Consider the following 18,737-nt stretch of genomic DNA (forward strand, 5'->3'; position numbering starts at 1 on the left):
ATCCCTTCTACACTGCCATGGCAGTGTAGATTCATATAATTCAGTTCAAAGCAGATAATATGGATCAGATTTGATAACCTGGATTATATGGCAGTGTAGAAGGGGGCTGAGACCCCTGAACAGCTCATCTTGTCATGTTGAGGTGGCCAGGCTCAACCAGTATCTCTACAGTAGTACAATTTCTTCCCATCCCTAGCTTTAATCCATATGGATCAAATTGATTGTTAATCCTGTCCTGGAGTATACCAGTTGGAAGAATTTAGAACTTTTTTGTCACAAACAGTTTGGGGAAAATGTGTGTGTTGTAATTGGTTTTAATGAGACTGGAACTTTTCTCAAAGGACTTGATCATATTCTATTATTTCTGAAGATCAGAGTTTGCACACATTCATTGCTTCTGAGTGGCACCTTGATGTTTAGGTTTGTGGGACATAAAGTTAACCATTTATAAATAGAAAAGCTGGTTAGGAATGCTTTTAGAATGGACAAAAGGATCAATTGGTTTTCTTTGAAACATATAAATGCACATAGCATTCTTTGGCACAGAAACTCTTGTCAATATCTTGTGCAGTAAGTGATCAATGTGGAAGAAAAATGTTGAGTATTTTACCTTCCTGGAGAAACAAATGCTGTACTGAGCAGTTGGAAATCAAGGTTACCAACTAAAATGCAGCCAGGTATGAAAGTAGTTTTGAAAGAATGAGAGGCTCTTGTTTTCCATTGAGTGTATTTGAACCCTTAAAAATGATAGTTTTTGGTGCAATTTACTGCATCAAACACTCTTAGATGGCAAGGTGATTGTAAAAGCCAAATATTTGACATTTCAGACCAAAGCAGTCCCTTTTTATAATTTAGTTTCTCTGCTCTTCAGGCTTTCTTAACCCCATTAATCAATTTAGCTGAGCCAGCTGTGCCTAATCCAAAACCCTCTGCAGTTGATATATTTTCGAGTTAGGACTGAGTTACTAAATTCCCATTAATCCTCAGGAAAAATCAAGAAACAAAGATGATGTTGCATTTCTGAAGACATTTTTTTTATTTCTGCATTGGTAAAAATACAAAATTCCATTTTACAAGTAGGCAATACCTCTGATTAGTTCCATCTTCATTAGAACAACCCTGGGATGAGATGTTTGGAAAACCAGTCTGAGAACACAAAAATTCATATCCTACTTTCCTCTTCTTTGTTAAATTAATCCTGGCCATATTCCGTCTGATTAATAAGGTCACCTTTCCTGACCTAATTGCTGAACCAATGTATGTACCTTCCTCAAATTCTAAGATCACCATTTGATAATGTGTCATCATTGCACCAGGAGCCCCCAGTGGTTCAGTGGGTTAAAGCACTAAGTTGCGGAACTTGCTGACAGAAAGGTTGGCAGTTTGAATCCTGGGAGCAGGGTGGGCTCTTGCTGTTAGCCCCAGCTTCTGCCAACCTAGCAGTTTGAAAACATGCAAATATGAGTAGATCGGCAGGAAGGTAATAGTGCTCCATGCAGCCATGCCAGCCACATGACCTTGGGTGTGTCTACACACAACGCTGGCTCTTTGGCTTAAAAATTGAAATGAGCATTAACCCCCCCCCCCCCCAAAAAAAAGTCACACACGACTATACTTGATGCCACTGGAAACTTTTACCTTTACCTATCATTGTAACAATCTGGCTTCTCTTTTGATATTTATTTCATTTCCTTCTTATAGATATCTTTCTTGTAACTCTGTCCCAAGTGCACCTTGATAACAAACCCTACATTATTTATAATTACAGTGCTAGCACAGGCTTAATGCAAAAAAACAAACAAACAAAAAAACACTGTAGGACTACAGACAACAAAATCTACTGTTGAGTTTGATTAACATTGTTCAGATGCACTGTTCTGCCACTTATTTTTTTTATAAGTATCACATCCATAGTGCATTTTCAGATGTATATGTTTGGTTAAGCAGTGCTGCCCGAAAACTCTCATCAGAAGGGTAAAAAGAATGCTGCCTCTTAATTTTTTTTAAAAAAAATCCACAATTTATACGAATTTTATGAGTTATGTCTCAAAATCCATTAAGGTTTCTTCTTAACTGGCCATAAAATAGGAATTTAACATAAAAGCTCTTTTAACAATAACATTAGCTTCTCACTATTTTATGTGATAATGAAATAGGATGGTTTTTATAGTTGCAGTTTTCTTCCTCACTGATTAATCAAATTGCATTAGGGATGTGAAGAATTTTCAGCAATTAGACACAAGTCTTCTGCAGTCCACAGAAAAATGTGAAACCAATCCTTTTATTTCATTTTATTTTTGCACTTGGTTTTTCATTTTTCTACCTTTGTCTTGGATTATTGTGGAAACATCAGAATGAAGCTCGGAGTAAATTGGTTAGCCAAACTTGGGGCGCATACCCAAATATTGATTCTACACATTTTTTTCCCACTGGAACGTAGATATGCATGTTGGCTATGACTTTCATTGCCATGAGATGCATGTTAGGTAGGCATTTCAATCTTTTACTTTTTCTCAGTTATGTTTTGCAAGAGCACGTATATTAAATTGTTATCTTTTTCTTGACTTCTTACCGACTTTTCATATTCTATTCTTAAGTATGACATTTGCACTCCACCTTTTTAACAGCCATAATTCAAGACCGCTATGCATTTTTTTTTTATAAAAAAAAGCCTTGGAAGGCACTGTGATTAAGGGGACTCTCCTGTGCATTTTAGGACCCAGGCAAGCTTCATATGGGAAAAATATAATCTGTGTAGACCATGAACTGTAGAATTGGAAAAGATGACAAAAGCCATCCAGTTCAATTGCAGAATTTACAATCAAAGCACTCCCAGCAGATGGCCATCCAGCCTTTGCTTTAAAATATCCAGAAAATGAAATTCTACAACATTCCAAGGCAGAACATTCCACTGTCAGAACAGCTCTTATTGCCAGGAGCTTTATTCAGGTGGAATCTCCTTTCTTGTAGCTTCAATCCATTGTTTTGTGTCCTCAGGCCCTTCCAGACAGGGCCCTACCTGACTTTTACCTGAGGCATCCAAACAATGCCTCAGGTAAAACAGGATGAATTTGAGACAAAACAAGAAAATCGTGCTTTGTCCCAAAGTAATTTGATAGCCCATTAGAACTGGACCTTCTTGAAAGGCCCAGATTTAATGGGGTATGGTCCCAGTGTGGACTGACCCTCCTGGTGCTTCCAGGAGTCAGTGTCCATACTCATCTCACACCTTTTGGGCTCCTGGAGCCCAAAAATGCAAGATGGTGCCCCCACCCCCTTCCCAATCCGCCCCCCAAAAGTCTTAAAATTTTAAAATCCTTACCTGGTCGCCATGAGGCTGTTCCAGCAGCCCTCCTGGTGTATAAAAATGATGCACCAGAAGGTATTGGTGGTGGGAAATTTCTCCTCCTCCTCCCCCATCACCACTGCCTCCTGGCACATCATTTGTATGCACCAGAAAGGCTGCCAGAACAGCCTCATGATGACCTGGTAAATATTTTTAATTTTTTAATGGCTTTGGGAAGGGTCGGTAGCCCTATTTCGGTGCAGTAGTTATGATGCTGGCATAGGGTTTTTCTTTGGGTGTGGGTTTACACCCTGTGTGGAAGCGTCCTAAGTCCCTGGAGCAACATAAAACAAGTTGGCTTCATTTTCAATATGAAGGTGATCAACTATATGTTTTAATATTACGACTGAAACATGGAGTGGATTAAACACTGTTTGGTTGAGTATGGTGGCAGATTGCACAACATATCCTTTGTGGTCCCTTTGAATTCTTTAGATTCCATGAAGTCACTAAACATCCCTGCAGTACCCCCCCCCCCAACCTTTTTGGTCTATCTTGTTGACTTCTGTTTCTTTTTCAATGGCTTTTTCTATTTTCTCTGCAGTGAGCCTAGGTGCTACCCAGGTGTTAAGTCAGCCTGGATGCCTTTTCCCGTCTCAACTGCTTTTCATTTCCTTATAAATGTTTTCCCCTCTCTTGTAATTAATCCACTTCATTTATTTTTGGCCTATGGATTAAATCTGGCCATGAAAAGGTCATTGCAGCTTTCAGACTCTAGAAACATCTGTGAAGATCTTAATTAATACAATGGAGACCATTAAGATAATGGACTCCAGTTCCAAGAATATTTAACCAGATTAGGGCCAAAGAGAAGTTTTGTTTGAGAACATAATTGAAGATTCTGTTCATGATCTGAATGCATTAGGACAAGGATAGCCAAGTTTCTGCAGGACAAATTCAAGTGAGCTCTAGAGCTGCCTTTATCTTATCTTCTGTAGCCACATTGAATTTTAAACCACACACTATAGTGGCAAAAGCAACTTTTGTTTGCAGTTTCACTTACAAGAAGAAGAACCAATGAACTTACTTATGTCTTCTACATAAATGCTGATGTATTGTTATTTGCAGACAGATGCTGGCTTGAATATATGAATCAATACACTAGTGATCTCATGGTGTTAATTATAAAGGTATATTTTATCTGTGTATTCAAGTGTTCATGATTCATAAATTTTGCTGAAGGTTTGAATGAGAGGAAGAAAACTTTCCAGAGTCTTTGTCTGAAAAACTGCAAGCTGGGAAGGTTTAATGATACAGTGGATATCAACTATTGCTTGGATTATTACTCTGTGTGTGTGTGTGTGAATGTGAATACAAATGTATACACACATTAGCATAGACTGATAGCGATGGCAGGATTTGTCATCTTTCCCCTTTAATACTTATTGCCTGAGATGTGGTTTTAAAAAGTCACTGCATGAAAAAAAAAAACCAATAAATGATACACAAGTCTAAAAGCAATAAAATGTCAAATATCATGCACCTGACCCCATTATATGCATTTTAATCTGCTGGGCATGTGCACTGTTCACATTTCAAAGTATTTACGAAAATGGAAACTTATAAAGTGAGGAAATCTGATTCACAGGAGTGTTGGATTCAGCTATTTGGACTTAACTAAGTAGAATGCAGTCACCTATCATTGGACTTGTATTGGTTCTTGGATCAGAAAATAAACTGCATTTAATTTAATTTAGTGTAATGAAAATCCAATGAGTCACCAAGTGAATATATAAAGAGAACTTCATAGTAAAGTCTTGCTGATGGTTTAATTTTTTTTAAAAAAAATTGTGCTTGGATCAATTTCATGAGCACAGTTCCACCTGGATTCTGCTGCATAGAAAAGACTTGAATCCATTTGAAATTCTTTAGGGAGGGGATTTGTGCCTTCAAAGCTGCTATCTGAAATTCTTTTTTAAGATTAAAGTGTAATGCTCACTAGGGCCTTTCGACCTGCATGTAGAGGTTTCCTGAACTGGACTGCTTTGTTACCCTTTTCCTCCCTAAACTGGGTTCATGTCATGAAGGTACTAGGAGTATGTTTTCATAATAATTCTACTATAGCAGTGTTGCAAGTCCTGTTGATGAGAAATAAGAAGATTAATCTAAATAATCTTTGAATCTTTGTGCCAGAAAAGTTTAAATTCTCACAAGCCTTCCGAACATTATAGCTATGAGATTCAACAAAAAGAAACTGGAAAGCTAAGAAAAAGTAACTCTGTTATTTATGTGTGTGCACCCCATCCACCCTCACACACAGACATTTGTCAAAGAGCAGCAAAGTGACTGGATTCTCAGGGTCACTGTTGAAACAGTAAAGTCAGTCACTGCTGTGTAACGTGTCACTTCATCATGCTTTGGCATTGTTTTTCCAACATCCTCTATGTCACCTGAATTTATTCTCCGCCTCATCATCCAGCCCTCCTTTTTTCTTCCAGGAAAAAAGTCAATCCCTTTAACAACCATCTGTTTGCCATGTTGAGCCTGTCAAAACTTTCATGTAGAATAAGCATCCCATTACGATGAAGGAGAATCTGTGAATTGGGGTGAAAACATTATGTTAGGAAAGGGATGACTCATTTCCTTTCATCTGCATTATGTCCAACAGGATCAGCTAACTGTCCCAAGATTTGATTCTACTAGCAGGTCCCAGGAGTGTCAGGAGTGACTTGAGAAACTGCAAGTCACTTCTGGTGTGAGAGAATTGGCTGTCTGCAAGCACATTGCCCAGGGGACACCCGGATGTTTTGATGTTTTACCATCCTTGTGGGAGGCTTCTCTCATGTCCCCACTTGGGGAGCAGGAGCTGACAGAGGGAACTCATCCATATTCTCTCTGGATTTGAACCTCTGACCTGTCACTCTTCAGTCCTGCCAGCACAAGGATTTAACCCTCTGTGCCACTGGGAGCTCTATATTGGTAATGAGCAGAGGCTTATTCCATAATCAGAGGAGGGATACAAATAAACCAACAGCTACTGGAAGTAGCTGAATTTCTGCAGATATACTAGTGGAAGGTATGTTTCTTTTGGCTGATCGGGATCAATAAGGTTGCATACTCTCCAACGTTTCACAGATCATTACTGGCACATGTGTAGAGAGGCAACATTAGAGATAGGTGATTTGGGAGAACAAGATTCTCCTCTTCCTTTCCTCTACCTGCTGCTTAATTAATGAGGGTACAAAAGACTTTTGCACTTTGCATTCCGTGTATAGCAATGGTATTAACCAAATCTATATGATGTGAATATTGAAATGCTCCCTTCACATTACCTGATCTTAAAACATCCATTACTCATTCCTTAGTATCTTTCACACATATAAAAACATCCAATTTCCCCCTTTTTTATTTTACTTCTTTACAATTGTAATTCATTTTCTCCAGATATTTCTCATTGCATCAGTTCTTCATATTCCTAATATAGTATTCTGAAACACAAGTGCTTTCCAATTCTTCCTTTCTCCAAGATCCTGAATTGGAGACTATGATTTGTAACTTTATAGGATTGTAACTATGTCCCCAACAGGACATGCAGTCATTACAATGAACTGTAACAATGCATGTTGGAATTTCCTGCCTGTTCTGTAGATGGGATTTCTCATAGAGTAACAAAAAGTTCTTATAGTCCCCATTCTGGTGACCATAGGACTACAGACACCATAGTGCTCTGATACTCACTTCAGCATCTTTTTTGAAAACCACTTACTCTCCTTGTGCATAATGTTTTAAATGTTAGTTCACAGGCAGAATTTTGCCATTCTTTCTTTTCTACTGTATCTTGCAGAGAATCATTCTAAGGTGCTGGATAACTGATTGTGCATGTTGGTCATATAGTTTGTACTTCTGGGTGATTCCAGATCTGAAAAGACTAGATCCACATTGTATTTTCATAGGAGGTATCAGAAAATACATCTCTGCTGTCACTGTAATTTGTCTTTTAAGGTGCCCCCTCAAAACATTTAAGTTGATGAATATTGTGTCTATGTTCTGTCTTGACAGGAATCTGTCTCTGAAGTTGTCAAAGGAGACGGATCGAGGAGAAACAAGGTGTCCTCATGCCAATCAACTTGCCAGCAGCCCGTCTGTGGAATGGTCTTTTGCAGCCATGGAAGAAGGTGGAGGGATGGAATCCTTGCCTTTACGGCTGATGATGCAAGACTGTACAGCTGTTAAAACACTGCTGTTGAAAATGAAGCGGGTTCTCCAAGAGGTAAGGACTGAAGTAGAAAGTTTGCTGGTCTAATATTGAGTGTTGTTTAGAAAAACACAGAAGTAACTTAGTTTCCAGACACCCATCTTCTTGCACTCCTGATTTACTGATATACTTAGCGCATTTATCTCATGTTGTTACCTCCTTTCCTCCAGCACTATTGAACTGCAAGGTCATACATAAATGTTTGCTTTTGTTTTTGACTTGCAACAACTAATTGTTTCATCCAAACCAGAAACCATGCTTTGTTTTAACAGTACCATATCCAAAATATAGCAAGCTATGTTTAAGTTGAAAGCAGGATGTTGCAGGATCTACTGAACCTTTATGAACAAGAGGAAAAAAAGATAGGAGAATGCACAACCCTGAGACTCATCCATATAGCACCAAAGTCTGTTTTAATATTTCATCCAAATGCATTTGGCAAGAAAGCTGTTTTCATTATTTCTACTGTGACTGACCACTTGATTTTTTGCACTGTTGTATTGGAACTGTAGCAGAAGGGTTCCAGGAAAATTAGGCAGGCAGTAGCATGATGATACTAATAAAACACATTTGGAAGTGAACCAACTTTCTAGTTCTTCAACGCTTCACTTTTTTGCAATCCCAGAATACCCATGTTCAAACACATATTCACAAATACAAGGTCCACAAACTTAGTAAGTGAATATCCTGCCTTTTTAGAACTCAGGTTGATTTTGGTGGTTAGTACAAGATCAATAGCTAGTTTTGGATTTGATCAGGTTTTATCTTTGTGTGTGTGTGTGTATGCTGGCAGCTTGAAAAGATTGGCACTCAGTGAAGCCCTCTGTCAATCCAACAAATACCTTAAATTATTACCAAATTAAAAGGCAGTTGTGCATTTATTAGACTGTAAACCTCTCCAGGTTCCTTTAGCTTACCCAGTTTGTAATTAAGTGTAGTATTGTTGATTTATTTAATGAGACTGCACTTGAGGGAGCCTCTTTTTAAAATAAAGTAATTCATACTAGAAACTGGTAATCCTTTCATTTCATCCCACTTTAACTCACATCAACATTGAATGTTACTATTATTATCATTGGCATTCATATTGAACATCAGATTGAATGAAAAATCTTACCTGACAGTATATTTCTCTTCTTTTCTCATATGTTTGCCTCCTACTTACAAATCAACCAGTTTGCTGGCATTTAACTTGGTGTCTTGGCATTTCTTGTCAGAAAGAATAGTTTTGAATGATTATAGTCGGTATTTGAGGGGTTAGAAATGTTGTTTTCTTGTTTTTTCTTGGGGAAGAAGAGGGTAAGTGAGCAATGGTGGGGTATATAAAACCATGCACTGAACTTCTTATAATACCTGAAACAGGTCATTCGCGGACACATAAAAGTAGGCTAATTTTCATGCTGCTCATGCCTCAACTATAGAGTTAGCTATTTCAAGATGCATTAATGTTGGCTAACCTGGACAAAGTCAAAAAGAAGTTGAAGAATTTATTGAAGAACTACTAGTGGCTACTTGTCATGATGAAAGTATGTTTTGTACATTTGCATTCTACAGGTTTACAGTCTAATAAGTGCACAACAGGGACAGTGTGCCTCTGTATGTCTCTGTATGTTTATTTATTGATAACACTAGACAAATGGATGCTGTTGTATCCATATTTTCGTATGACTTCCTGTATGCAATTGTATTATACAATGTGAATAGAATCATATAGTATCTGTTGTCTGATCTAGCTTGGCTCATCTGGGTAATTCTCCTTACACACTTAGCTGACTAGATTTTTTTAACGAAAAGGTTAGTATCCAATCATAGAATCATAGAACTTTGAGTTGGAAGAGACCTTATGGGCCATCCAGTCCAACCCCCTGCCAAAAAGCACCCCTGACAAATGGCCATCCAGCCTCTGTATAAAGTCCTCCAAAGAAGGAGATTCCACCACAGGCAGAGACTTCCACTGCCAAACAGCTCTCACAGTTAGGAAGTTCTTTCTAATGTTCAGATGCAATCTCCTTTCCTGTAGTTTGAAGCCATTGTTCCACATCCTTGTCTCCAGGGCAGCAGAAAACAAGCATGCTCCCTTCTCCCTATAACTTCCCCTCTCATATTTATACTTGGCCCTCATCATGTCTCCTCTCAGCCTTCTCTTCTGCAGGCTAAACATGCCCAACTCTTTAAGCTGTTCCTCAAAGGGCTTGTTCTCCAGACCCTTGATCATTTTAGTCACCCTCCTCCGGACACATTCCAGCTTGTCCACATCTCCCCTCAGATGTGGTGCCCAGTATTCCAGGTGTGGTCTGACCAAGGCAGAATAAAAAGCTAGCATGAGTTTCCTGGATCTAGACATTATTCAGTGGACCCTCAATTATCGCAGGTATTACATTCCTGGACCACCCACGATCAGTGAAATTCCATGATGTAGGGCAGCCCCCTCACCTTCCCTCCTCGTCCTCCTTACCTTTGTCTTCCTCCTCATCACCGCATGGGGCCTCTTGCTGCTGCTTGGGTCCTGTGACACCTCAGTTGTGGGGCCCTAGCAGTAGCAAGAGGCCCCATGAGGCAATGAAGAGGAGGAAGAGGAAGGTGAGGGGTTGGCTCTTTTCCCCCCTCACCCTCCTTACCTTCCTCCTTCTCCTCTTCACCACCTGGAGCCTCTTGCTGCGACGCCGCATGGGGCCCAAGTGGCAGCAAGAAGCCCCAGGTGCCAAAGAGGAGGATGAGGAAGGTAAAGAGGGCAAAATTCTTTTAAAACAAACGAACAAACCACAAAACAGCGAGTCCGCGATAACCGGACCGCAAAGGAGCGAGGGACCACTGTACTCCTATTTATGCAGGCCAAAATCCCATCAGCTTTTAAAGCTGTTGCATGAGATTGATGGCTCATGTTTAACTTGTTGTCCACGAAGACTCGAAGATCTTTTTCACACGTACAGCTGTCAAGCCAATACCTTTGCATTTCATGTTTTCTCCCAAAGTGGAGTATCTTGTATTTGCCCTTGTTGAACTTCATTTTGTTCATTTTGGCCCATCTCTCTAATCTTTTAAGATCATTTTGAATTCTGTTCCTGTCTTCTGGGATATTAGTTAAACCATTCATTATTACTTTAAAAGTGTTGGTCTTTAAAAGAAATCACATCCAGCCAATTTTCAAGTTAGGAACAAGCCTTTCCAAATCAACCCGGGACTTCTTTGGCAAAAGAGCAGACAACATGGTTATTTTATTTGTCCTGATCAGTTCATATAAACCAGAGATTGCCTTGCAGATTATCTATAAAGTTTGGGAGAAGTTTTTAGACACTTAAAAAATTAAAAGTTTACAAAATCAAAATCAAAAGTTTAGGATATAATGAAATTAGACTCTGTCCTTTTCATAGTCTTAGTAAGTTTGAACTAAATGATCTAGACCTTAATGACGGCAAAAATAAAAATGTTCCTAATAATGAGGAAGACAAAGTTTAATAATGTTAATGATAACTAGGCTCCTAATGAGTTCTCCAACTCTGTTAATAAAAAGCAATAGAAAATAGAAGCGGGATAAGACGGAGGGCACTACAGACAGAGGAGTTCCCGACCCATGTTATGCAGTAATTGAATCTCCTAACGGCTTAATTGGATTGAAGGAATTAAAATGTCAAGTTGTCAAGCATAATTTTCTAATATGTAAAGCAACACTAACTGTATGCGGAGGAATGTAAAAGAAACTCTGTCCCACTTTTGGACGTCATCTATATAGTTCAAAAACACTTTCCTCATATATTAATATGTTTTGCTTGCCCATTCTTTTTCCTTTGTGCAGGGAAGACTTTCATCAGTAGGATAAATAGTCTTACTTTATAAGCCAATATCAAAAGAACAAGAGAAAGATCGTTTTTCACCATCTTTTTTTCACTGTCTCATAGGAAGAAAATAGGATCACATTAAAAACAAACAATTGTGGGTTATAATATCTTTTAGAAAGGAAAGCTTCGAGAAGACAATTATGCTGCGGAAAATGGAAGGCAAAAGGAAGAGGGGCTGACCAAGGGCAAGATTGATGGATGGGATCCTTGAAGTGACTGGATTGACCTTGAAGGAGCTGGGGGTGGTGATGGCTGACAGGGAGCTCTGGCGTAGGCTAGTAGTCCATGAGGTCACGAAGAGTCAGAAATGACTGAATGAATGAATAACAACAATATCTTTTAAAAGCCCACAACCACAGTCAAGAGTGTGACAAACAAGATAGAAGAACACTGTATCAGGAGCTTGGTTGTTGAGGGAGTTAACACATGGGGGGGGGGGGAGAATTAGCAGTTCTGGGCCTTATTCAGTCTGAGGGCAGCGTAGTTTCTTCTTCCTTCATTTCTGAACAAGTGTTAGAAATGATGAGCAAATTTAAGTCTAGGAAATTTTTGTTTGGAAAAAAGAATTCTCAAGACCTTTCATTTTGCAAGATAATGCATTGTACAGAACCCATGTTTGTAAATCGATAGGGTTCTGTACACTTAAAAATGGTTGTGCTGCAGTAAAAGTAATGATAATTATATTAGTACTGAATTAAAGAAGTGGTCTCACATAGCATTTAATGGAAAAAGAACCACAGGTGTATTGACCATACCAGTTCATGTAAGAATAGGGCACAATGCTTTCCTCACTGCAACTAACAACTCTTTGGCATAGAACAGGCATTATCATGAGGCCTAACTAATGGGTGTGTAATGAATCCCTTACCTTAGCTGGCTGCCTAAGGGAGTGGGCCTGGCAAAGCCACAGCATCCATTTTAGAAAAGGGAGACAGGGAGAAGCCATTTTAATTAGGTTTGCCTTGAGGGGGTGTGTTCAAGTTTTAGGGGGAAAATAAGGAGGCTAGGATTGGCTAGAAAGATGGGGGCGGAGCCTAAGTGGTCTAGAGGGGGGGAAAGTGTCTTCTAAACAGAGGCTTAAAGTCCCAGTTAGTCGGTTGGAGTTTGGATGTTAGAGAGAGAAGAAGAGTTGGTGTTAGTGAGAGCGAGTTTGGGTTTGGAGAAGAAGATTGGGTTAGTCTTTTGTGAAGTATTCAGAGTAGCTATTGAGTAAATAGCTAGAATACTGTGGAGGAGCAGTACCCAGTTAGTGGACTGTTCAATTCCTAAGGAAGTCTAGTTCAGGGTATTTTTGGCTAGATTCCTAAGGGGCATTTTTGGGAGTTACTGTCAGAGATTCATTTCCTAAAGTAATTTTCTGTGGTGGAACTTTGAAGATTTTAAGATTTTACTCTAACACAAACACAAGCTTTTTATGCCAGTATTTTACTGAAACCATTAAGCATTTGTACCTGAGATATTTCAAGCCTGTTCAATAAAACTTCTTGTTATTTTATTAACTTATACCAGACTCAGTGTGAATACCTTTGTGGTCAAAGTAATACTAAAGTCAGCTTCACAGCAGCCTCTAAGAAAACTATAGTGGCACAGTGTATGTTACAGAACAAACTCTCAATATCACCTCAGCCTGATTATTATTGAAATGGTGGAAGCGGAATTAATTTGAAGAATCATTTTAAGTCTCTCAGTTTCAGTGTTTTCCAGTTCCTACCTTCTTAAAATACTAGGTGTCTCACCCGCTTCTCTGATCTAAATTCCCCTGATAGTGGTATATAATCAGTCGTATATATTTCAACAATAAAATAAAGAAGATATTTAAATATACTGTTGGTTCAGCACTGAGCATAACAGTGACTCTCAACCTACCCAACACCCCAATTCCTTCCAAAATTCATGGGAAAGCCTCCTTGCCATCATAGCAGTCTCTTCCCTTCCTGAATTTGCATCACTCAGGACATGAGGGAGGTTTGGAGGAATAAGCACCCCCTCTCTTTACAAAGCTCCAGTGCATCCTGACTAATGCAGATCCAAGAATGGAAGATACTATTGCAATGGTAAGGAGGATTTTCTGTTGTTAAGAATTTCCTGCCTGATCCTGGGGAGTGTGGGAGTACTGTGGGGACATATTCTGGGATAACACATGGCAGTCTCCATTGCTGAAGTATAGTAAAAATTCTGATATTCCTAATTTTTGGTGGTGTTTTTTTTAAACTTGGGATCAACCTGGGTAAAATAGCTTACCCAGGGCCAAATCACATTAGCCTGTGTGTGTTGTTTAGATGCACCAGAGTAATCTGCTTCCTACACTTGACTTTGTGGCAGCGTAGATGCAACCCAAGTTAACTTTTGTAATAAAGCAACTGTACCCGCCCCCCCATGAACAGGAACACTATGTAGTGTGTGGAAAGAAGTGAAAAATTAATTTTGGTTTGGTTTGTATTCAGAACATATCAAAATTTGTGACATTCAAATGTTAGAAAATAAAATCGACTGATTTTCCTATCTCTGTTGGTGTCTGATTGCTAATGTCACTCTCTGCATCAACATAATTTACTAAACAGTAAATGGTGATTGAAGTTGGAGATGCAACTTCATTTAATACACAGAAAACTTTTTTCTTTATCTTTCCCTTCTCCTGCCCAAATTTCTTCTCAATTCCTGGCAGATTGCTAAGTGAAGTGCTCTCCTCCAACCTCCCTGTTCAAAGCCAAGATTTCTTCCCCCTCTCTCCTCACTCACACTGCTTCTTGTTTGAAATCTGTTGGAAGATAACCTACCTGGAAACAAAGATAGGCTCTGGCATTGCTGGCAGTAATTTAGCAGACTGCAAAATGCCACAAAGCAACTTTCCAGTGATACAGTTAAATGACTACTAGTTCTCTTATCTCTTCTGAGCAGGACAGAGAGAGGCAGAATAAATATCTAGCCATGAATCATGTATATGGTGAGTTTTTCCCCCTTGCTGAGATCAATGTTGCTTTTTTTTTTTTGCTTTGCAACAGCACTATTATTTTTATTCTAAAGAGGCAAAATAATAGCTGTGTTTAAATATATTAAATTTTGTCCACAGATTATACATTATCAGTTAGTTGTTTTGCCAAATATCTTCACTCAGATTATTGTACCCTCCTTATATTTTGTTTTTGACACTGATAGTTTTGTATTCAGGAATTCATACATGGAATGTCCTATTTACTGCTCTGAATTGCCAGATTTCTTCAGCAGACATTTTGGCTGCTTCCAGGGTGTTTCATACACATCTACATATTAGGTCTGGGTAACAACGGAAAAATTTGTTTCTAAAATCGATTTGTATTTGGGGGGTTTTTTTGTTTCGATATTTAAAATAATTACAAAATTTTCCTTTTAAAAAGTTCAATATTTACGAAATTTCGTAAATGGTAAAAAATTAACGAATCGATTTCCGAAACAATAACGAATCGATTCGTTAATGGCGGATGCGACCGCGAAATACGCTAAAAAACCTCCAAAACCTTCTGAAGCTTCCCTCTCTCTCTGTTGTTGACTGTTGGTGTGATATTATAATTTTTTTTCACTAATTAAACCATAAAACTGGCCCAGACATGCGGAAATAATAACGAAACGACCTCAAAACAATAACGAAACGAATACAATATCGAAATACGAAGCATTTACAAAACGTTTTTGAAAATTCGTTTTTTTTAATAATTGCTCCGGAATGGTTCGTTATCGTTTTGTAATTGAAAAAATTAATGAATTATTAACGAATTACGAATTAACGAAACGAAACCGCCCAGCCCTACTACATATCTCACTTGTGGTAGCATCATTTGTCATTCCCTGATTATACGCCAGATATACTCAAGTATAGGCTGACCCAAATATAAACCAAGACACCCATTTTACCACAAAAGAACTGGGAAACAGTATTGACTCGAGCATAAGCCAATGGTGGAAAATGCTGCAGCTACTGGTAAATTTCAAAAATAAAAATAGATACCAATAAAATTACATTAGTTGAGGCACCAGTAGGTTAAATGTTTTTGAATATTTACAGAAAACTGTAACTTAAGATAAGACAATTTAACTCTGATTAAACCATTATTCTAACCTTCTTCAAAGTAAATGTGGTGTATCCTTCCAATAATAATATAGTAAAATAATAAATGTAATAATCATAATAATCAATAGAATAAAATAATAAATGTAAATGTAATAACAATAGTAAGATAATAATAATAATAATAATAATAATAATAGTAATAATAATAATAATAATAATAATAATAATAATAATAATAGAGTAAAATAATAAATAACTTTGACTTGAGTATAAGTTGAGGGGGGCCTTTTCATCCTTAAAAAGGGCTGAAAAGCTCAGCTTATACTTGAGTATATATGGTAATAATTTTTCCCATTTAATACCCATTTTATACTTCAGAGGCATACACTTGAAACAATATGTACAAAATAACAAAAAGTAATAAACTCTTCAATTTGTACCCATGATAATCAAATAAGTACACGAGAACAGCCATACTAATGTTGGCCATGTAGGAATATTTGTTATCTGTATTAAGCAGAGTGAGTCCAGCATGTTGCTATGTGAGTTTCTGTTAGAGAAATAAAGAAATATTTAAGATGCTACTGTGAAGCTGAAAGAATGAAAAATTATACTTATTGTCTCTGGAAGTGCATCTTAGGATAGGCAGTGAGATATTTTTTAAAAGTCAATCTATGTTTGGTTACAAGAGTATGTAAAAGCTAAGTGTTATGTGCGGTTGTAAACTAGCATCCCAATCAAAGAGATCAAGCAACTTTTGAAGAAAAGGAAAGTGACCTCAACAGGTATGAAGACTTGAAATACAGATGAAAGAAAGGACACTCACTATTTAGACTACCAGCTCTCAGTAATTACTTTATTAAAAGCATCAATGTTTCTTTGCTTCCAAAAGAGTTAAGTCCACACTAACACAGTTTACTGTTTCCCCTTATGGCCAGTGGGAAATTTATAATAACAAAAAATAGTTCTACTTATGTTCTCATTCATTAGGATCATTCCGCTTCTTATCCAGGAGTGATCATCCATCATGACTGGTTACCCAGAATTAAGAGGATTAAGGGACAACAGGTATTTCCCCTTTAGAAAATCAAAAGACCCAAAATCAAACTTCGCCTGTTTTTGCCTGGCACAACTACAGACTAGTTATCTCACCTTTGATGGCCTTATCATCTATAAATCTGTCCAATCTCATTTTGAAACAATACAAATTGATGTACGTGGTGGTAAGATTTGTGCTATTGAATTATTATTTTTGAGCATTCAAAGTAACATTGGATATAGTGGTATCGCAAATCTGTTAAACCCAAACAGATCTATCTCAAGAATATGATATGAAAGATATGGTTGAAGAAGACCATAAGAATTGCCATTGGAACAAGGGACACAACTTGAGTCCACATATTTTGGCTGTCCTGGATTGAAAGCAATGAAAGCCCGCAAAATCCAGGATTTTTTGCTGTAGCATTGGTATTCAAATGAAATTTGTGAAATATATATTGTTTTACACTCAGTTATTGCTGAAAATATCTCTTTTGCCTGTAGACAAATTAGAAGTGACCAATGTGCAGATCTGAGGTCATGCATGCACCTTTTGGATGTTTGGTAACCTATAATCCCCCTCCTGATTTTTTTCTGGCCCAAAATGAATGGATTAATTCTTTTCATATTGTCTAAAAGGTGGTTCTCCCTAAAATTAAGTTTCACCTTTTTTCACTTAAGCATTTTTCCCAAAATCAAAAGTCAATTTACAGCTCTTCTTGTCTTGATCTGTTTTCCACCTAAGTCCTTGTGCTTATTTGAGATCGTGAGGGCATAAAACTGCTCTCTTGTGGCCCCTGAAGTTACCCACCACATCACAAACATATTGTATGCAGAGGTCTTTTGAGGCTAGTGTGTATTTTGACAGCTCTTCAGATGTAGCTCCAAAATGTTTGTTGCTAGTGGCTGTATCAAAATGTTCTAAACAATTATACACTGAGATGATAAGGAAACCATTATAATGCAAATATTCTGTCTTTTTGTGACAAACTACTCTATGTTCTTGTAAGAAAATGATTTGCACGTTATCTCCTATTAAATTAGGCTTTCTAATTTAAGCCAAATATAATTACATTCCAGTTTGTGTTTCAAATAATTATTTTTGAAACCAGACACACTCCTTTCAAAAGTGTGCTGCTTCAAAATATGGTATTTCTTTTCAACAACTGTAAATGGAAAACCAATAGAGGAGATTAGTAGGAGGGAATTCCGCAGAGATGTGGAGCCAAAGCTTTCAGGATCTCACTTATATGCAAATGTATCTCAAATACTAGCAAGAAAAAAATGGCTATATGTATTTCATACACACTGTTTAAATTCCTTTGATCAGCAAAGCATGAGGAAAGAAACAAAGGGCAAGTTTAATAACCACACACACACACACTTGTACACACACAGTATATAGTTATTACAGCTATTTGATACATTGACTGTGGTTTTCTTGCACCATACTATAAATAAAAGTGAACATACACTCTGACATTTTGCAGATGAAAATCAGGACATGTGTGGCCATGTAATATCAGAGTGTGAGCAAGATGCCAAATGTAGTTTTAATAAAGAATAACAGGCATGCACAAAGATTTGCAATATTAGCCTAATATTGGCATTCTTGATCAAGAAATGATACAAAAATCCATAATATATTTTGGAAGCTATCCATAGTATATTTAGATCTACCATTTATTTATTATTCTTTATTCTGGTTCTTCCAGATCATAGCATATCAAGTTTGGTGACTATGCTCAAGTATATGGATTTGTATATCATAACAGGGAGACAGAGAAACATTTTGAATTATGGTTTTAATAAATAACGGTTGAGCATCTTTAACCTGAAGACGCAGGTTCGCAGCTTGGGTGTGATCCTGGATTCATCGCTGAGCCTGGAGCCTCAGGTCTCGGCGGTGGCCAGGGGAGCATTTGCACAGCTCCGGCTCGTGCGCCAGCTGCGCCCGTACCTCGGGAAGTCTGACTTGGCCACGGTAGTCCACGCTCTGGTCACATCCCGTATAGATTACTGCAACGCGCTTTACGTGGGGCTGCACTTGAAGACTGCCCGGAAGCTTCAGATGGTCCAGCGCTCGGCAGCCAGGTTGCTAACAGGAGTGGCACTCAGGGAGCATACCACTCCTCTATTGAGCCAGCTCCACTGGCTGCCAATCTGCTACCGGGCACAATTCAAGGTGCTGGCGCTAGCCTACAAAGCCCTAAACGGTTCCGGCCCCACTTACCTCTCCGAACGCATCTCCACCTATGAACCGACGAGGACATTAAG

The 18,737-nt window shown here is 38.1% G+C and overlaps 1 protein-coding gene across 6 annotated transcripts in view; it reads left to right on the plus strand.

Annotated features, from left to right (window-relative positions):
• The window catches only part of CCSER1 (coiled-coil serine rich protein 1), a 796,797-nt gene that overhangs the window by 327,280 nt on the left and 450,780 nt on the right, over window positions 1-18,737 (plus strand). For all 6 annotated transcript variants that reach the window (XM_060779234.2, XM_060779236.2, XM_060779238.2 and 3 more), the window contains exon 6: window positions 7,346-7,556. In XM_060779234.2, coding sequence (XP_060635217.2) covers window positions 7,346-7,556 — 211 coding nt within the window. The remainder of the gene's footprint in view (window positions 1-7,345; window positions 7,557-18,737) is intronic.

Source organism: Anolis sagrei, chromosome 5 (genome assembly GCF_037176765.1).
Source record: "Anolis sagrei isolate rAnoSag1 chromosome 5, rAnoSag1.mat, whole genome shotgun sequence".
Lineage (NCBI taxonomy): Eukaryota > Metazoa > Chordata > Lepidosauria > Squamata > Dactyloidae > Anolis > Anolis sagrei.